At 33.7% G+C, this 22,021-nt stretch overlaps 4 protein-coding genes across 4 annotated transcripts in view; 2 read left to right on the forward strand and 2 right to left on the reverse strand.

The window, feature by feature from the left end:
- Nucleotides 1-22,021, forward strand: part of LOC129787983 (protein Peter pan) — a 1,185,971-nt gene that overhangs the window by 729,812 nt on the left and 434,138 nt on the right. The window lies entirely within an intron of this gene.
- The window catches only part of LOC129787980 (L-dopachrome tautomerase yellow-f2-like), a 1,067,766-nt gene that overhangs the window by 729,812 nt on the left and 315,933 nt on the right, over nt 1-22,021 (reverse strand). The gene's annotated exons all lie outside the window — the stretch shown is intronic.
- LOC129786798 (odorant receptor coreceptor-like) lies at nt 11,919-18,199 on the reverse strand. Its single transcript, XM_055822040.1, is given in 3 exon segments — nt 11,919-11,960; nt 17,303-17,744; nt 18,060-18,199. Coding segments are annotated over 3 exon segments (624 nt in total).
- LOC129787950 (peroxidase) overlaps nt 19,838-22,021 on the forward strand; it is a 34,564-nt gene continuing 32,380 nt past the window's right edge. The window contains exon 1 of the mRNA XM_055823835.1: nt 19,838-20,664. Coding sequence (XP_055679810.1) covers nt 20,654-20,664 — 11 coding nt within the window. The 5' untranslated portion in view covers nt 19,838-20,653. The remainder of the gene's footprint in view (nt 20,665-22,021) is intronic.

A 22,021-nucleotide genomic window follows, 5' to 3' on the forward strand; every position in this document is an offset into this window, starting at 1 on the left:
TTTTTTGTTTTACTTTTAAATATTAAAAGGAAAATGGAACACTTTGTGTCGATCAAGAAGTTGGAGGGAATGAATGAGAGTCTGAGTGAGCTTTTGAGAGCAAGATTTAGAAGCTCGTTTTAGGGGGGTTTTCTTATATATGCTTTTGTGATTAATGAGGTGCATTTTGCCAGCAGAGATTTTACTTTTGCGGACAACTTTGATAAATTGTTCCAGTGCGCACGGATAACTTTTTTTTTCATAAAAGTATTAAAAGGATTTTATTTATTTACTTCATTTAAAAAGCATTTACATGTTTTGACAATGATCAATATTGACAAATTGCCATTTAACATTGCACACCACATGCGTGATTATTAATCATAAAACTTTGCGCACACTTGCGACAACATTCAAAGCTTCTTTTTCTGTTGTTTTTTTGTAAACTAAATGCAATTTCAAAGTTTGCAAATTTTTATTGGGAATTTTATTAAAATTAATGAGACAATCTCTATTTAGCTCAACTGTTCTGGCCCATACAGACACTTTATGTTTGCTACACTAATGTGGCTTTAGTATGAAAAGCTCAAAGTACATGCAAAAAGTTCTTATGTACAAATCTATTAATAAATATCTATCGAATCAGCACGTGACAAAATCAATTCGCTACGGTTTACAAGAACTTTAACACCTTGCCATTCGTGATCTCTCTTGCTCGTTATTTCTTTTATTAGGAATTTGCGTGGGAAAAAGGGCGCGAAATTTTTCATTTTTCTGCACACATAAAAATTAATGCGCTTCGACGCTGCTAAAGATCGCAAGATCTTATTGCGGGATTTTATTTTTATAGCTCCATTCCGTCCCAATTATTGCACATTTCGGGTGTCTCCACGTTGACCCACTTTAAATGATCCGCACTTTTATTTTTTTCTTTTCATTCTGCTGTCTTCATGTCCAACCTCCTCCGCTGTTTTCTCACTGAGCACCAAAAAAAACATTCTTTACGCAATAAATAATTAAGAGCATCGGGTTTGCTTTTTTTTTCACAACCCAGTGAACCTCATAAAAGAAATGTTTAAACGCGATTTTTAATAAAAAAAAAGCCAGGTAATTGATAATTTGCGGTTCTTATTCTTTCATCAAAATTGATTCATGCGGTAATCATTTAATCCAATTATGTATGTTAACAATTTGTGTATACAATACACTGCTCCATATAAATTAGAAAACAGACAAAAAGCACGAACAAATTAATCAGAAACATTTATTTTATTTACCCAATATTTCTTTTTAATTAAATTAAATTTGTACTAAAGGCGAATTGGTTTTTTTTAGCAGTGTATTGTAGTTTTTTATACAGCTGGTTTTCACTTTTCGTCGTGTCTTGCAAGAAAAAAGCTTTTTTGGATAATTTAAATTTGCTTAAATCTGATAATTACGGCAGTTTAAATTCAATTAAAAATAAATACAAGCATTATGGTCGATTGAGTAATAATTATGGATGTTTTTGAAGGTTAATGCACGGGAATTTGGAATGTCAGCCGCTGCTGGAGAGCAGTTGAAAACGGAGAAAAGTAATTGATAAGAAAATTACATATTTTTGATTTTTTGATTTCGTGCGCATACATGTTATTTATTTCCAGACATTAAAGACTTAATTTTAGCTTTCAATATTTCTTAAATTTTTACTTTGTTCTTACAATCAATGAAATCGAGTTCAACTGAGGGGCATCAATTAGCGAATATTTGTCACGAAAAGAACGGAATAATTTAATTTTTATTTTATTCAATAGAATCTCAAAAGAAATTGATACAAAAAATATATCAGAATCATTTATAATTATTCTTAATATTCTAATTCGATTTTTTTTTATGTCTGACAATACAAAATATATAATTAAAACAGTTTATTACCCCCTTCCAAAGAATCATTGCTCCATATATGTTAAATAATAAACAAAACTTTCGAGAATTCAATTTTATCTTATATCTAAAAGGAAATTCCAATTCATGCGAATTTTCAAACGATTTTGTGAGGCCATTTTTTTTCTTTCTAAACCAAACTCCTTTTTAGCCTCCGCGCTATCATTGAGCTCGTCAAAGTGCCACGAATATGGACTTTCAAAAAGGCGGACATTGCATGGGGAGAATTAACATATTTTGCAAATAAACTTTACATGCAAATGGTGCGAATGAGCGATATAAATGTGACTCTCTGGTTCAAACTTTGTTGCGATCTTTATCGCTGAAATTGAACATAATCACAGAAATAAGTTCTTTAGTAGACAATTTTTTTTCCATCCGCCAGTACCACAGGGCAATTTGAATTTAGCACCGAAGCCATAATATTCAAATATTGACTCTTAATTTGCACGCGGACTCTCTTGTTGCGCTAGAATACACACGCGTGTGTGCAAGTTAGTTTAAATGAGGCAAATATTTTAATTCATTATTTTACAATAAATTGAAGTGCTTACCTTGGCTCTTAGCTAGAAGTATATATGGGAATTTTTGCTTATAGCTATTGAGAGATAGATAGGGAGTGAGAGATTTTAACAAGATGCAAAGAAGTGATTGCTGTTGGTGGATTTAAATTTGTCTGTGGAATTGTTAAACATGGGACGGGTGACCAATTGAGTTATTTCACGCCGAAGCTGTGTGCTACAAGAGCCCGGTGTGAATGGTTTGTGAATTAACAGAGAGAAAAAAAAGCTCCTCAGACCACATGACTTCTATGTATATAAAGCTGCATAAATAGAAAATTGTTTGTGCACGAGCAATTGGAAAACAATCGGTTTTGAATTAATGTTGAATGAAAAAGTGTCGCTCAAAGTGGGAGGTTAATTCACCCAATTGACAGGCTGGCAATTGATTTTTTATGAGTATGGATTGGGGCACAATTTCACGAAAAAGCACGCACAAATTTGCACAAAAATTTAATTAGAATTTCGCTCCAAACTACCACACATCATTTTTGCATATATATAACGTTTATTTTACGAGGCAAAATTACAGTAATTATCGCCGGAATATTGTGTCAATTTGACGAGACTGTCGAGGAGATTTATGGAATTCAGAGGCGCACCAATCAAGTACATAAATTCTTAATTTTACACTCAGAAAAAAGAAATGGAAAAAAAATATTCTTATTATTATCACGCAGAGACTTTATAACTTTAAGATTATGAGCTATTTATGAAAATTTCTTGAATTAAATAATGACATTAAAATCCTCACTCAGTACCTAGAGTTAAAAAAGCAAAAGCTCTTGAAAATTTTGTCTGTGAGCTATATACAAAGGAAAAGCTCAAAGGAATATTATTGGAATTCCAAATCATTTAATTTTATTTCATGAGAAAAGAATGTTTTAAAAGGAATTTGAGCCAAATATGCTATAGAATCTAGCAAAATAATTCTTGAATCGCAAAATCATGCAAAATAATGAATCTTGTTAATTTTCCTGCGAAATATTATAATTATAAACCAGATTGTTCAATGAAATTACCTACTGAAAAATGAATTATTTGAATCTCATAAAATTATTTCGCAAAATTCTCTGAATCACAAATCTCATAATTCTCCTAAATTTTTTTTATGAAGCATAAGAATTAGATAAAATCATTGAATAAGATAAGAAAATTTTTTTTATATTCAACCTTGTTTCTAAAAAATCCATTTAATTATTATTATTTATTCTACAACTTCTTTAAAATTCTTATTAGGGAAAATTTGTTTCCTTGATTTGAATTCTTTCGTCTTCTGTTTCCGGACTCACAGAATCATTTAAGAATCTTTTTTTATGCCTTTTCTTTAAAGTTCTTAACGTTACTCAAAGACCACACAACCCGTGATTAAAGTGATTCAACTCTTGATTTTTCTGAGTGTTTTATTTTGCAGTAAATCTCAATTTCGTCTCCATTGCGAAATTTGGTAAATTACTTTTGAGAGATAATCAAAAAGTGCAGCAAATTTCACATGAATGCCAAGTCAATTATGGCATCTGTGAGTGAGAACTCAATCATTTGGGGTTGTTTTCGCCTTAAAATATCTTTTTAAAAATAAAAAGAAAACCTTCAAGAGCCAGATAAACCTGCTGATCAATCATAAATTGACTTTCCGTGCTACTGAATTCTCAAATTGCATCCAAAGAGCTCGTGGTAGCAGGTGAGAAGAAAGTCAATTAAAATGAATTAATTGATTTTCAGGAAATTCTCCTGCAAAAGCATGTAGGAGAGGGGGGGGGGGATTTAATTGAAAAAGGTGTGATGAAAGTGAAATTTGCATTTGACGGAAAGTGAATTCTTGGCGCAGATTCTTGGGTAATAAATCAAATGACGATGCAGAAATTGGTTTGAACTTGAAAAAAGCACCAACACGCGAAATGAAATCTCGCATTTGGATTTCTTTTTCAATATGTAGGTATCCATTTAATGTATATTGGCACTTTGTTTTTCTGTTTTCCTCTTTTGATGGATTTCCTTTTCATGGCTCTCACTCAAAGAAATCTCTTTTAATTCATTTCATTGATTTATTTTTGTATAAGATGTGTTGTGAACAAGAGAGAAATCACAAAGAGAGCTTTTATCATTTTGGCACCACTTTATACTTTGTGCGAAAAATAATAAAACGAAATGTTTTATTTTTCTCTCAACTATCGCGCACAATCTTGAATGGCAATTTCTTTCAATTGTCTCATAAGGTGTTAGATTGAGTGTGTAGATTAGGTCATCGAGCAAGCAATGAATGGTGTTGTTTCTTTTTTGGGGCCGTTGAGTGGTGATTTTCTGCACAAGCAAAATTGAGTCAATTCACGGCTGGAGATGGTGGCTTTAGATTGAGTTCAACCACTTAATTGATCAATTTAGTGCAGATGAAACATTCGCGGAGTCATTTGCATTTGAATTTTAATTGAAATTGAAACATTTTTGGGGAGTCAATAAAAATTCTCAAAAAAAAGTCTTTCAAAGCACCATAATCGCTGTCTTATTGTGAAAACACTCAACGCAACTTGCTGTGAAAAATCACGTGAATTTTGCCATATATATGCACTCCATTTACGTTTATATGTTTTATATCCATAATATAAATTTTAATTGCGAATAAATGGTTGGTACAATGACTATTCGCTGTATGCTCGATCTAATGTCGTTTTGGTGGAAATATTATGTAATTTTCTTCTTGAAAATTGGCGGATTTTGATAGAAGAATGTTGAAAGATTGCAAAGGACGATCTATAAGAGTGTGAGTCTTCATTAGGAGCCTTAAAGAAAATTAATTAATGAATTTTATTTAAAATAATTTTTTCTTTAAACCAAACCTTAAAAAATGAGGAATTCCACAGATTTTTCACAAGACAAAGGCATGAAAAAGCATTTTAATGTAAAACAATTAAGTGCTTCATTTTAAACTCGCATAAAAGTCAATCAATTGCAATACAGCTCCACCCACAAAATGCAGAGTAAGTGAGTTTGATGGCAACAAAACCACACCTCGTAAAAAAAAGGCAGTCATAAAATTGTGCGACAGTAAAGAATGAAAATTCTACATGTCATAATGCGTGTCCCGTGAATAATTCAACTGATTTATTGTACATATCAAAACCAAACAAGAGTGCGGTCAATTGAAGGTGTAAGAGGTACCTCAGACCAACTACATACAGTGTAGCATAAAAATAATTAAGTAACTCAATTCGTGACAAGAGCAGGGGAGTTTCGCTGGAGACACAACAGAATAAAAAAGAGTCACACACAAGAATATGAGTGCAATATGAAGGAGAGAAAAAGGCTCTTTTGCGCAATTTTTGATTCAAACCCATAAGTTTACACGGCGTGTGTGGTGCCTTCACTTTGCCAACGTATCAGAATGCAATTTCTATATTTTATTTAATAGATTTTTGCCGCACTTGGGGAGCATTTTAGCTTTTTTCTTATTTCTTCATTTTAGCTCTCCTGCACTTTTGTGACTTTATTTTTCACCGGCCCACCAATAATAATTAATGATTGTACACACTGTTTGCGATGGAAATTCCACAATGGTGTGTGTTTTAATTTGAAAATTGCAAATGCCTGATTGATTGAATTTAATCTCACGCGACAGGCGCAGTCACAATAATATGTGTACTGTGTAGTGTATATCTACTACACGAATTATGTACATTGCTGCTGCAAATCAAAAACATCATGCAAGCACTTCTGGGCGACATACTTCCACCCCATTGATGGTTTTTTTGCCTTCTTTCCTTCTTGACCTCCTATCTAAATTTTATATATATTTTCATAATTGGAATTTGGGAGGGAGAAATGAAAAGGAAACAAACACAAAAAACGCCTCACGCGGGCCTCATCTTGCTCAATCCCCGTGTACCACGTGAGATAGACCAATTAGCAATTAAATGCATTATGTCACTGAGCGATGGGGAATTTGATGAAAGTACACACACAATGCTACAATAGACGAAAAAAGAGAGATAAAAAAGGTAAACTTTGTCGCTTTTTTATGTAACTATTCGATGAATATAAAATTTTAATTAGTCCTCCCATTCATAGGAATCTCTTGTGTGTGAATCGTTGTATTTTGTATACAGAGTTTGTACGAAATCCCAACAAAATCACATTGCTGATGACAGTATATACTAATATACCTATACAGGTATCTACTGAAAAATTCTGCTTAATACAGAGTTTTAAAGATTTATTAGAGCAGGATTTCTTAATTAACAAATTCCTTTAAAAAATTCTGAAAAATTTATTTGAAAAGCTTTAAGCTTTTTAAGGCAATGTTTGATTTCAAAATTGACTTTTAGTCACTTTTTATTTTTAATGGATTCCATTAAATTTTCTGCTTACTTAGCAATTCACCAAGAAGATATTTCAAAAAGAAGTTTACTTTATAAGAATTCTTCTGATAATGTCCTTTATAATCTAACATTCATTATATCTTTTTACTTCGTTAAATATGAGGTTAGAAAGCTTCCCAGAATATTATCAATGCTTTTGGATCTTTTACAAACATTCAAAGCATCAAAAAAGCTTCACAGCCGAAGATTCAAATAAAATATTACAAAATTTGATCAAAATCTTCTCCAAACCACACTGTTGGATTAACCTATAGGATATCATCGTACGTTCTTTTTTTTGATCTTGCATTTTATAAATCTTTTTTTTCTGTATCAATTTTACTTTCACTGTCCTCAGGTGCAAATTGATTTGAAGACTTCTATGTGAAAAATGTTGTCGCTCTTTTTAAGCTAAGAAAAAAAAAACATACACACGCCGGGGCCATATAGCATGCAATGAGGTTGAAATGTTGGGATTAATGATCCACATTTAATAATAATATATTTTTTACCGACACGCCGTGCTACTTTTTGCACCCGAAAAACCCACTTTAATTTGTTCAATGTCAGTGGTAATCTGTAGGTACACACGGGCACTATCAATCGGCACTGCGCTACTGCAGAAAAAAAACTATGATAAATAATTCCTCAAGAAGTCAAGGGGAGCATATTTCCAAATCATCTTTCTATGCAAGCAGCCAAAGAAAAAAAGTTTTGGGTGGACAAAATATGTGGAGAAGTGAAGAAAAAACGGTCCTTGATCAAATTATTCAATTGTGCTAATTCTGCTCTCAAAAATCACTCGCACCTCTAAAAGTCAACGAGGTAATTAAAGACAAAAAAAAGCCCAAAAAGCCAACCACACGTGTCAACTCTCCGGCTAAGAGCGATACTTTCTTTTTCTCTTTGAAAATCGCACCAACAGAGGCACATTATAAAACACCTTGTCGTGTTGCAGGTCTCTTTCTGTTTGTCACCTGCAATTGTGCTTTGCGAGCTTTGCAAAAGTGCTTGCAAATGTACCTGCAGTTTGTGCATAAAATGTACATAATAGCATACAATTTATTCAATCCTTTTATCAATTTGCAAGCGACAGTTGGGGAGCTATTATATTTGGCACGTTCTAAATTTTATACTATAAAACATCAAGATTTTGCAGCTCCATTGAAATTCGTGACAATTTTCTGTCTGTCCTAATTAGAGATTTTGCAGCGATAAATTGAACTTTTTAGTACCTACTATATATTGTCGTTGTTTTATTGCAGTGTGGGGTAAATTGCATCGCAGTGTCAGGGGGAGGGATTTAAAATTTAAAAGCTCTTCAAGTTAAAATTGGAACTTTTTAATTTATAGTCATACTGTTTGCAAAAAAAATTCTTTAACAAAGAGTGCGCTAATTTTCTTACATTAGACGAAAATTAAAAATCTGAGAGTTCTTTGAATTAAATAAAAAATCAATAAACTTATTAATTAACGTTCTTTCTAATTATCTCGCTGCTCTTATTCACCTGATTTTTGGATAAAAGCTTTCATAAATTAATCAAACAAAATATAATTTATTGTTCTTTTATCAGTCATCTCTGAGCTTTCTTATGTAATTTCTCAAATCTCTTCTTTTTGCAACAGAAGATGGTTTTATGGGTTAAATTGTACATGCGATGTTTGGAGTCAGGAAGTGTCAGTGCAAAAAAAGCAAAATTGATTGTGCTGAAAATATCCCGAAGGCTTGAAAACAACAAAGTGTGCAGACATGAAGAGAAAATGCTTGCTTTAACATTATTCAATTATTGTCTGGGTCGCGAGACGATAAAAAGGTAATTTATGTGTGCATTTTGGTGGGTGCGAGGTGTGCAGGCGAATTGCATGAAAATTGGGCACAATTGAGTCGTTTTAAAAGCCCATCCAAAAAGCTTTGCAGACGGCGAGCAATTTAGTGGTGAGAATGAAAGTGCACGGAGACGTTTAACTCCAGCCATTCGACACACATTTCTGCAATCTGCATCTAAAAGATCATGTAATATTACCTCCTTTTTTTGTCGTTGCAGTTTCAAAATTTCAAAATATACAATCTACAACATTAAATGCATTTTGCAAATCAACATGCACAAAAAAGAATTTCTGGCGTAAATAACTCCGCGGGAATATTATGCCAAAATGTTGTGGGCGGGCTTTTTGAGTGCTATGTGCAAAAAAAAGAGAGCTTACACACCATATTTAAAGTCACATAAATAATGCAACGCATTTATGTGACTAAATATATGGGCAATCTATGCAAAAAGCAGTGCAAGTTGAATATTAAAATTTGCACAAGAGGAGAAAAAAAATCACCCCTCAGTCGGCAAATTTTACAGAATCTCTCAGACAATTTATAAAGGTAATTTCGGTGTCGCAGAAAATGACTCAATTTCGGAATTTTGCTATCTAGTATAGAGTTGTGTGAAAAGCCTACAACCAATATTATATGTTGTACATACATATGCAAACCACATTAATTTGACCATTAAGATCTGGGTGGCAATTTTTATTGCGCCTTGCGGGTGTCCTCGTATCATTGATGTGTTGTCGATTAATTAATTTAATAAATTACACTAAACATTTTCTGATTAAAATTGATCCAGTTTCGGATTTATTCTTTCTTCTCAATCACATTTTAGAGACCTCTATCTCCGATCCTCCAACATACCCGCGCGCGCAGAGTGATTTTAATAACACTCGTATGCAAATAATTTCGTAATTTTCATCCATGGTGAGCGCGGGCAAAAGCAGCGGAAAATTTATGCAGATAAAAATTGATTTTTCACAAGAATTCTGTCCCTCTCAATCGAGTTGTGGAATTTATTTTATATCAACGCTGTGTTTTTTTGTTGTTGCTGTAAAAGTTATTTATCAAAATGTTCCAGCGATAGGTCGTAAAAATAAATCAGAAAATGTCGCCCTTCGATGGCTTCGATGTGAATTGATCAGTGGTAGACCAGACAGAGAAATCCTTGAAGGCAAATGCATAAATTGAATATTAATATCAAAAAGAATTTATTCCTTTAAGGGTCTCTCTGTAAGGGGAAAAAGTTTTGATCTTATAAGAAATTTCTCTTGAAACTCATTGATAGGTTTATAGTAAAGAGAATATTTTTTAGCACCCTAGACATTAACCTAAAATATAAAGACTGTTTTTAGATATTTATATCACATAACATTAAAAAACAATTGAAAATATAAAAAATTTAAAATTATAGACTTTCTATTAAAAGAATTTTATCTTTAAATTTTCAGAATCTTTTAATTTCCATTTTATAGGATAAAACATGTCTCGCAGAATATTCAAAATCTTTTAATTTTTGTAAAAGATTTTCCAAATAATCCGACAATATTTTTCTTGTAAGGAAGAAAATATTTTTAAAAGCATAAAATTTAGTAATTCGTATTAATCAAATTCTGGAATTTAATGAGTTTTATGGTTAATTAAAAACATTAATTTGCTTTTCCTATCAATCATTGAGATTCGTGGTGATAAAGGATAAAAATTGGAATATTAAAAACAATTTGTGCACTGTATTTGATTAATCGTTTGCCCCTTCAGTCTTTCCATAATTTCAGAATAAAAGAAAAATTTTGAATGAGTTTTTGATCGATTTTATGGATTTCTTAGAAAAATATTTTTTAATAGATAAAATTACCTTTCTGGCTAACTTTTGAGATTCCTCTTTCTTTGTCCCAATGAGAACATTTAGAAAGAAAGAAACCTTTAAAAAATTAACGAAATTAACCGACATCTCTTATCAGATTCAAACCCCTCCAAATAAAAAAAATCAACAAGAAGTTCAAAGAAAAATTGCTCAATAATTTTCCATTGTTGCTCCTGACAAATCACTGACCTTATGCACACGTAATGTTGCCATTGATCCACTTCTTGTGTCTGCACCACAAAATAAAAGCAATATTTAAAGTGGAAAAAAATGTAGGAATATTAAGAAAAGACGAAGAAATCAATCACGGTGGTATTCGAGGAATTTCTTGACCTCAGTGTTTTTAAAGATTTTTTGGTGGTTGATTTTGCAAAATATCAAATCACATCCGTTGATGTCAAATGGCAGGAGATTTTTTTTCTTCTCTTTTACACAGTCTGTGTGTTACCCAATAAAAGTGTTGTTCATTTGCGATTGAATATTTTGATTTACTTTCATTTTCTCGAAGAAAGAGAAAAAAAAACTCGTTGACCCATGAAATAAAAGGCACGATAGTGGTAAACAGTATATTCAAATTTCCCCTTCTGTTTGGCCCTGTTTTGCGCGTCAAATTTGGGTTGTTCATCGGCAAAATTTTGGGTGGAAGATTGAGCCGTCAGTGTTATTATATAATTTCACGCGGTAAAATGAAAATGTTGCGATGAAATGATCAGTAATTGAAATCTTTGCCAACAAATTTACACCATCAGGGTCCTTTTTTGCGCTATGTGCTTCACAACAATTCTCCCTCTGTGTGGCTTAAATTGGTATTCAAAAGCATTCATTGTTGTGTTGTGAACTAAATCACTGCGTGTAATGGCTGGTATGTGTAGTAAATCTCTCAATTTTGTGGCTCATGTTGCTCTTGCCTGCAATTTAAATCAATTTTTCATCACATATTTTCCTACCAAAAATGCCATGCACAAGAAAATAATTATGCTGTATCAATAGATTGCCTATTATGGCACAAAATTCCATATTCAATTGCACTAAATTGTCGAATTTCACGCTCTGTCGTGCAAAAATGGGCTTTTTTGTTCTCTGTGTGTGTGTGTGGAAAATGGAGCCGCCTGGTGCAGTGGAGACGCCGGGTTTGCTTGTTGTTTGCGCATTTTTGGGAGGAAGAATTCTCTTACATAATTACGATTTATGCTCTTGAGAGGTTTTTATTTAAATTTGTGGCATAATTCCATATGTGAGAAAATTCCCATAATATCTAGAGTGAAGGTCCACACGGCGCACGGATCTTTCTCTTTTTTGCCTCACCTGTTGGTTGATACATTTTGTGAACCACACGCCTTTAGCTGAAAAGATAATCTCGCGCATAGAGTGGTGACCATAAGAAGAGAAGAAGTAATAAGATGAAGGAAAAAAACATGTTATTATAAATGATACTGCAGAAAGGAAAAGGCGCTTTTTTATACCTACCTTACCTACCTACATAGGTAGTTTGGAGTATGAAAAATAAGATCTTTAATGCAAACAAATTCAATTAGATTGTGTCAATTTGTTACTTTTAATATCATTTTTGCATTGGCAGCACGAGAATGTAATTTATGAAACTCATTTGAGATTCCATACTCGAATTTCTTGCCAACAGGAGAAGTCATTAATTGGTGTTTATTAAATACGCTTCATTTTTTTTTGTACGTGTGCTTCTCTTGTAAGACTCTATTGGCTCTTAAGTTAAACTATTGGCGATTGCGGAGAAGGCAATAAAAAAACGGCAGAAAGATATATTTGCTGACGAATGAAAATTATGCCAAATGGACGTGTTTATATGCAAACGTAAATTTACAGCAACATTGCAACATAATAAACTGCGTTGCAAGCTCTTTAAAAGCTCCTTCTTTGCATTTGCTGGCTGTACCAATTGCGATGGTTGGTAAATTAAATTAGATTATATACGTCCAATTGGGATGCGTATTGGCTGGTACGAGATCACTCTTAAGTGCTCAAAAGCTATTAATTTTCATGTCATTCTCCCTCTTGAAAACCCCCATTGGAGACGATGCGCGCAATTTCACGTGGAAAAAGGGAGTCAAGGTGATGTCTCTCAAGAAAAAAAAAAAAAGAATCTGCTGAAGTGTGTTCGCCACCACCTCAAAAGCGAATGATTGGATGCTCAAAGTGTATGACTGATGAACCTTCGCAATAATCCATCTGAAGATTGACTCAATTGTAGCAACAAGAGGGCTGAACCATGAGCTTTACAGCTCAATTAAAATTGACTGCTGGAAGTCACCTTTTAGCTGTATTCTCTCTCGGTTGTTTTTTGTATCTTCCCCCGGCTGCCAATCCTTTTAACCATTAAATTTAATAATAGCAAACAATAAGAGTTTGATCATTTTGCACTCTAACTGCGGTCAAGGAGTTCATTTTGGGGGCTTCTGCTTGAAGCATTTTTGATGCTTCTCAAATCATTTTTTTTCTCACTCTTAAATATTTCTTTCATTGACATCCATTAATTAATTGCAAATTCCTGTAACTAGCTCTGTAATTATCTTTTAGTCTTCTCCTTTACAATTAGTTGGATTTAATGTTAATTTACAACATAATCTTGACACCAAGATAGAGGTAATAATTTTTGCATAACATGTAACGAGGGGGAGACTCCGCCATAATAAAGTATGTTGAATGATGTTGCTCTACACACACATAAAAGTTGCTTTGCACCGATTTATCAGGTGTACCAAGGGCGTCTGCACGGCGATGATTGTCAGGTGACAGGTCCTCCAGTTCAACGTTGGCTCTGTATGGCAAAAACCTTTCCAATTTTAACAGAGATACGTCTCGCCTTAATTTTTTTGTATTGCCTTCCAAAGAGGAGCGAAAGAATTTAATTGAATAGCAAAGACCCACATTATATGCTAATAAATGTGCCACTTTATTTGATCATGCGTTTTATGCTTCTATGCAATAGCATTAACTGAAGAAAAATGATGGATATTGGCATGAGTTTGCGCGGTAACTCAGAAGCAAAAAAAAGGGAGAAGAAAATGATCAATAGAGACGCTCAATCTACACAAAATAGCCACTGAATTGGCACATAAATAGAGTGCACTCATTGAGTTATTTATACTACCCATACGGACACTCACATGGCTAACTCCACAAGGGGACAACATTCACTCTCAAAGTGTTTCGTGTTTTATGAAAATATCGGTCGTAGCATGATGTTGGGCTATGGTGGAATATTGTCTGAAAAATTCAATGTACTTGTTCCATTAAATTGAATTCTTTTCCCTATAACCAACCGCCCAAATAAATACAAGACTCTCTTGCAACTTTCCACAGCAAGTCATTGAATACCACCTTAGATTGGAATTTAGGTGCAAATTTTTCATTAAAAGCTTCTTAAGATTTTTCCAATGTTGCTCTCTACGTAGAGTCACAAGTTAGAGCTGGTTTAATTAGCTCGCCCCTCACACAATCTTACTTAATCATTTGGAAAACTTTTAACCCAGCCCACAAACTGAAAGTCCTTTTACCTGGAAACTTGACTGGACATTTCTCATATACTTTGTTCATATTTTTTTTATTAATTGAAAATAGATAAATCACGATTAAAAAGTCGAGCAATCTATAAAAATGAAATTCGCACACGGAATCAATTAACGTGCGGAAAAATTGTATAAAATGCCTTCAGGGTGGCTGCTAAAGATTGAGCAAAATCCACGCTGTCCGATAAATCTTGATTTTCAGTCATATTAGTGTTTAGCTAAGTTTATTATAATAGTTTTTAGCTCCTTATTTAGGTGGAAGATGTTTTCTTTTTGATACAGAAAACATGCTGCAATATTTTAAATGGGAGAGATTAGCATATTAATGACAGACAGAGCATTCCATATATGAATGAACATTGTTTTGTGTGATGATTTGTTATGCTTGCGGTCATTCAAACATTTTTAAATGAACTCTGACTCATATTGATTAATTTGAGAGAAAATTAGAAAATTAAATTAATTTTTTTTTTGAATTTTTCTGTTAAGTTTCAATGCTCATAAGAATTTTTCCACTATAGAGAAACTAATTAAAAATCTTCAAGAATTTTCAACTTTCAACATTTTCAAAACTAAACGAACGCAGAATATTTTCCAAGGAAAAAAAAGTATTAAAATGGTTAAGATAGGAAATGTTTAATTTTTTTTCCAACTTTATGGCCGTTCATTAAAAGATTTAATAAAATAAAATGTATATCGCGGAGTTGCATTGAAGACTCAAGATTGGAACACTTTGAAGTTAGAGAGATCTCATCGAGATTAGATCTTTGATACTTCTTTTAGATGAAGAGGGCGATCACACTGCACCATTTCGTCATATGGCCTTTTCGATCGTGTCTCTTTAGCATATGCGGAGGATTGTTGGGTATTTCGCCCTCAGGATATATTGAGACTTTTTTTTCCATGAAGAGAGGGGGTTGAGTATTTAAATTACAAGCATGTGACGTAGATGCTGAGCGCAAGAAATGACGACGGTGGAGGGCACGGATAAAAAAAGAGAAAAGGAACGTCTCTGGTGTTATGGTCACATTTACATGGAATGTAATGTAAGCCATTGAGTACCATTGAGCTGCTTTTCAACAGCTGAGACAACAGCAGAGTTGCGAGACAAATATATCAATGTTACTGCCCCGTAATCGATGTGAATTTATGAGAGTTATTCGAATTGTAGAGCATAAAAGCTGGGGAAGGCAGGCGCAAGACAGTATCGTGCTGCGATCGACAAGGTCTCTCGCATATGTCCCTATTGTCTTCAGCTATGCGCCCAGATTGTGCGAGAGCACGGCTGATAAGATCGCAAATATATTGATTTTCTCACATTTTTCCCGCTTGACTTTTTGCACACATTTCACCACTTCTTTTCACTCTTGTCGGTGAGACACGCCACAGCCCACACTCTGGGTCAAACTCTGGGGTCACAAAATTCATCAAAACATACCCAAAGCGCCACCCTTTTTCGCCTTCGGACTCGCAAAATATATTTTCTGTATATTGAGAGTGAGCAATTGGGTTCGGTTGGACCTTCTAGAGAATAATTTAAAAAAAATTAGGATAAGAAATGAAAAAGTTCACGAAAGCTCTCTTACGTAAGAGGTCAGAAAGTGGACGACAATCTGCAGAGAACTTAAACTTACTAACCTTGCTGAGGAATAAAAGAGGGCTAAAATGGGTCTTTAATAAAACTTCTGTGCTCTGCCAGATCCTTAAGATTCCAACATGAGTCACTTTTGTTTCATTTTGTGATTTATGACTTCCACGGTAGACAGCAAAACTTGACTCTTCTTAGGTGATTCCCATCAAAAATTACTCTGTCTCACAGGCAAAATTGCACAATTGATATTTTTTATGGGTTAATGATTTGAGCGTGTTCCGTTTAACAATAAACACAACATCACTCTGGTATGCTCTTACACTGAAATTTCTCACAAGACACGGCGATTCAATCCATCGATAAAGATCGCCGCTACATTTATTTTTTCTTCAGCAATATTTATGAATATTGCTTCAGCGCTGTGGGAAAAAAATGCACCCAAAAATTGTTTAAAAAATTCACTGATTAGTCATTCGTCGTATGCAAATGTCAATGTCACTGCAATGGGGTAAAATGTGGGCAAATAGACGCAAAATTAATCGAAAGACTTCAATTTTCAAGCGACGAACCTGATAATTTTTTTTGACCAAAAAATTTTTGGCGATTTTTTCCACATCACTCCCCGCTAAATAAAACTCTCACAGCCATCACATGACTGAATTATTGGATGAGTTTAGGCCAATTTTAAGAGCAAAAAATACACTTGAGTGAAATCAGAGCAGTGCACTTAAATTAAACATTTATAGTGTACTGCGGTGATGCCCAAAGAGTTGGCTTAAATGCGCGTCAACTGTGGGGGTGATTGCGAAATTTCATTAAGTACATTATCGTGTGAACCTCTTTTAATCAATTTATATGGAATGACCATAAAGACATCGTGATGCCAACATGATTCAATTCGTCGCAATTTCACAGCAAAAGTGCGAAAAATTTCGCACAAGAAATTAACCCAGAGCTGTGTCGAAAGTATTCGGTCAATAAAAGTATCATTTACTCGTCAGTCATCTTCTTTAAGAGAGAGAGATTCTCTTACTTTAGTGCCTTAATAATCAACATTGACCATTTTGATGGGCATATCTCATTTTTTTTTGCAGCGTCAGTGATACCTTTTGCACATCACGAAAGCGCTCAAAGATGAAATAAAGCTGAGAGAAAATGGATTTAACAGATGTGTGATGAAAATAGTTTAACGGGGGAAATTGTTTTATTTTTCTAGACTGTTAATACGAAGATTAAAGTCTTGAAATAATTCTTATTTAATGTAGTAACGGCTCGGATAATTTGATTAGTCTATTAAATAAATACATTTATTCTTCTTTTGATATAAATATTTTTTCGATCTACATTAATCCATTGACAAGATGAAACGAAATATTTGTAGTAAGTACATAAAGCTGCTTAATATTAACTTTAATAAATTGCTCCATATGTTGTGCATAATGTCCCTTTATTGTGTATTAAATGAAATATTCATTCCTTAAAATAATTCTCAGTGTTTCCAAATTCTATGCTGAAGTTTCATCTACTTCTTTGCCATTGTTAGAAATAATGCAGAATAGGTGAAAGATAATTTAACAATTTGAAAAAAAGGAAACATTTTTTTTATCTTGAAATATTTTGTATTCATCAATTAAAATGAATTTTCCTTAATGTTTGATCCCCATTTTCCTACCTGAACGAAAGAGAAGAGTGTAATAGGATACATTCCTGCCGCTCTAAGGCCAATTGATTTGCAAGAATTCATCATCATTATTAGAATAATTTTCTGATCTCGTACATTCATGTCGTACCAATTTGTAAAGTACAAATTTTGAAAAATTTTCTCTCCTTCCGACTGAATGATCTCACCGAAAATGCAGAGCATTCCCAGCTGGAAGAGTAGAATGATGAACAAGTACAGCACGACAATATCAAATACCTCCATTTGTGCCATGAAGATAATTTCTAGGAAAAATATTGTACTCATAATGAGTTGAGTGAGTGAGATTAGTTTGATTGAAGTGTTGAAGATATTGAGAATTTGTATCATTTCGCAATGTTTCTTGAGCGTACGCACAAGAAGGTCAGGAGGACATTCCACTAAGATCTCTGAATTTGTCTGAAGAGTAATCATTCTATTGATGATTTTCATGTAGAAAATAACATAGAGTCCAATACAGACGATACCACCGTCTGAAAGGGAAAACCAAATGCCCCCTATGCAGAGTAAGGTGCCTTGAAAGGTGTTATAGAATAGTGTATGATAGTCCTTATCGATATTCCATATAGACACAACTATAGCATTCTTAAGAATCAGCGAAATTGTTGAACCAATTGAGCATAATGTGGCGCCAGAGACGTAAGTTCTGGAATTATTAAAATAATAATAAAAATAATTATTATGTAGGTACTTATATAATACAAAAGCTTTAAAGAAAATAAAAACTTACTGCAGAAAAATCACAGAATACCGTAAAACAAGGGCAAGATTTTCCTTGAAGATTCTTGTAACTATTGCATTATCCTCCGCAGCAGTGTTAAGCCTTTCAATCCAATCCAAGAGACTCTGAAATTCACCATGATAGGGCATACCGCTGAAATTCTTGAGAATTATTCCCAAAAATCCAATAATAAAGAAAATGGCAAAAATAACTTTGAAAATCTCTTCGCTGCTCTCTTCGTGCTGTAAAACAAAAGCACCACAGCAGAAGCAATTGAAGGTTGCAAGAATGGTGAAAAAAATGAAAATTAAATTGTATTTTGGTGTATTTCGAAGATTCCTAAGTATTCTTGAGACAACACAGATTTTTAGAATTGTGAAAAATGTCTTAAAATCAATCTTTGGTAACATTCTTCTGCACTGATTCGCAAACACGACTAAACACTGTAGAATACTTGATGAAAGTGATGGCAAAAAGTGTAGGTTATTCTATTATTACGCCCCGTATTGTCCAAGGGGTTGTTAAATATTTTATTAGAGCTCTTTTCACCCCTTTTCCCAGGTTGGGGGAAACTTGGGGGTTGTAACCAGAAATTTCTTCAACTAGAACTTTTATTATTGCCAACCAATAATTATTTTCTGGTTCAGTTGCATCATGATAACCGCCCTTTGGTTGAGGTATTGCAATTAATTATTAAATTTGCACGTGTGAAAAACTGAAGCGTTGTTATATTAACCCAGATTTTCCCGTAGTATGCTCGGAAAATTTTCTTTGTTGACTTTGAGGGCAAAAAAATGGGTTAAAGTGGTTATTTCAAGAACTTTGGCTTGAAAATTGACTTTGCGAGGATTTCAAAATTAAAAAATTCTTGACATATCTGGGTTAAATAAGTAGAAGAAATGAGTTTACTCATTTGAGGAAGAGACAAGAGTTGAAGGGGATTTGGCCATTAGTACGTTCGAGAAATTTATTTTTAATGAAAAAAGTTTCTGAAAAAAGTATTAGAAATTTCTTTTACTGTTAAAAGAAAAATTTAAAGATTTTTAAAAGAAACTTTGAGTATAGGCGGACAGGGATGGATTTTATCGAACGTGTCAGCTTGTCATGTTTGTGGGAGGGTTGATCAGGAGGGTGTTTAAATGTATATTGTTACTGTTCACACAATGAAAAACAATACTCTACCATATTTATTATTTATATTACCAAAAGTAGGATTTTACATTGATATTGATTTCTATTTATCCTTGGTCTATTTATAATTCGAAGTAAAATAATTCTCTCTATAATTTTAACATTCAATGAAGAAGAGCTGATGAATTAAATTTAAATGTTGTCACGCTGAAAGAAAAATAAAAAAAGAAAATTTCATTTAATAAATAACATTCAACACCCATAAAGAAATGATGGAGATATCAAAATAAATGATGTGAGTCCACGCAAAAAGACAAAAGAGTAATCAATGTTGTCATGTGACTGTTTTTAATTTATGATTTTTTGCTTAATATGTTTGCAATTCCATCCGACACCTTGTTAATTGTATTTTCACCAGATTATAAACACGGCACATGATTGCTTCTTGTACGTCAACACAGACGGTTTATCTTGGAGCATTTTCGTTCACTTTTTCTCCTTCGCATTCGTTAAATTGTGCGGCGGTTTACCTTCCCCAGCTTTCCATCACCAAACCACATTCTTCATTCACAAGAAATTTCTCCTCAACAGCCAACGAATGTTTTTTGCAGTGTACCCATTTGAGTTGTGCTGTGGCTCTTTGGCTGTGGAGGAGAAAATTCTGCACGATTGCCCACCACTCACTTCTCCTACCATGGGGCATGTGTGGCCTCCACTTCCATCTCTTGTAAAATGTTGGTGAGTGTGATAAAAAATGATTGACTCTTTTATTCGAAAGTCGTGCAAAACCTCTATCGACGCTCTGATGTGTGCCTCTGATGAATTTCTTTCGTGGACAAAATACAGCAGCCAGTCAGTCAGCAAAGAACCGCAGAGTGGTTCAGTTGGGTTCAATTTGAGGCTGGTGGTTGTAGCCTGGCAATTTTAATTCAAGAAGTTTTTTTTTACATTGAGTGAGTTGTTGTTGCATTTCCAGTGTGAGTGCCTCACTTTGGATTAGATTCAATTGGCTCGAGCACAGAAGGAACTATTAGTGAGGAAAATTCCTCAAAAGAAGGAGAAGAACTTGAGAGAGGAAAAAACCAGATCTAGATAGAGAATTTGAAGTGCTTGAAACTTGCCCGAGGAAATTGCCCAATTTCCTGCTGAGGACATCATTAAGTGTGATTTAATGTGCCTTTAGCAATGGGAATGTAGCGATTTTATGCATCGAGTTTTATATGCGTCTTTAATATATCTCATCAAGCACAGTGAAGTGTCAGTTTTCATGCTGAAATAAAATTAATTCGCAATCAAACGGATTTTTCTCAAGTTGTGCGAAAAAAAAGTGAATTTGCAACCAAGATTCGTCTCTTGGTGACTTTTCTCGGCTCTCGTGCCAACTCCCACGCAAAAAAGTGAAAGACACAGAAGATTGTGGATCTCTTTGGCAATTTTCCGCAAAGTGCGTGCGCATAACTTCTCCGAAAAAAATGATTACAAGGTAAAAGAAATTATTTTATGTTCTCAAAATCAAATTTTTCGCATTAACTAAATAAAAATAATTTTATTGAAGAAAAATCAATTGAGAAATATTCTCAAGGGTCAATGAAGTTGTAAATATAAAATGTATTTTGTAAAGTGCAATAATCAATTATTCACAATGTCACCATAACGTCATAATTCACAAGATAATTCTCCACATTAAGTGGGAACATATACCTAGTCAATGTAGCACCAAACTTCTACCATTGACAATAAGCTTCATGCTTCTTCCAAGTCTTGTGCTGTGTGTTTCTTCTGCTGCTGATTAATTTATTCAAATGTACACCTTTTGTTAATTCCAACATTACACAACATCTTCACCTGTTCTTGTTTACTCTGTGTACTTGAACTTTTGAGAGAATCTCTCTCTTCTACCTTCTATCCCGCTTATTCCCTCGTTTCGAAGATCACCTTCTGAGTGGGAGGAATGAAGGAAAAAAATGCTGGGAGAGTTGAAAAATTTAAGTGAAGAAATATCTTTTGAGATGAATGAAAAGAAATTAATTTGAATTCTTACGAAAGGTTTTTTAAGTGGTTAAAATTAGGAAGATCCGGAAGATCTAATGCTAAAGCTTAAGAAAAAAAGAAGAACTTTTAAAATCCTTAAAAAATAATAAGAAAGAAATCTCACAAATTCATAATTTTATTTTTAGAAAGTTCAGTTCTTACGAGTTATTCAAGATGATTCTAAAAAACTCTTAAATGTCAAAAGGTCAAAAAAAACTTATTGTACACGCAGTTGTGTAAGCAATTCCATACCTTGAACGATATGCAGGTAATAATTAATATCTTCCCAAATTAGAGCAAGCAGGAAGCAATAAGAATGATGTCGTGGCCCACCAACCTTTAACGAGACACAGGCAAAGATTAATAAACCATCAGAAATGCACGTAAGAAGCAATAAGCGCAGGAGTCGTGGCCCACCAACCTTGAAAGACAGAAACAAATGATTAGAATCCTCGACCTTCCGGCCGGAGGACAAAACTTTTTGTGTCCTTGATGAGCGCTGTCTTCAATTGGTGGCCACGAACGGCAGGTGTGGTGGACAAACGACGTGCAATAGGCGCAATCACGCACGAATGCAATGCAGCCACGTGGAGTTCTCCTCCGGGAATGTGCCGCAAATAAAAGCACAAGATTTTTCTCCTTCACAACTTTATTTTTCACTAAATTTAACTCACAAATAACTCCTACTACTTTACTTTACTGTCTAAATTGATTTTAAATAAAATGCAAAATGAAATTAAAGCACAAATTAATTATTTTATGGATCGCACAATTCCACGCGTGATTTTTCTTTCTCTGTCAAACCGGAA

The sequence above is a fragment of the Lutzomyia longipalpis genome, chromosome 1 (assembly GCF_024334085.1).
Source record: "Lutzomyia longipalpis isolate SR_M1_2022 chromosome 1, ASM2433408v1".
Lineage (NCBI taxonomy): Eukaryota > Metazoa > Arthropoda > Insecta > Diptera > Psychodidae > Lutzomyia > Lutzomyia longipalpis.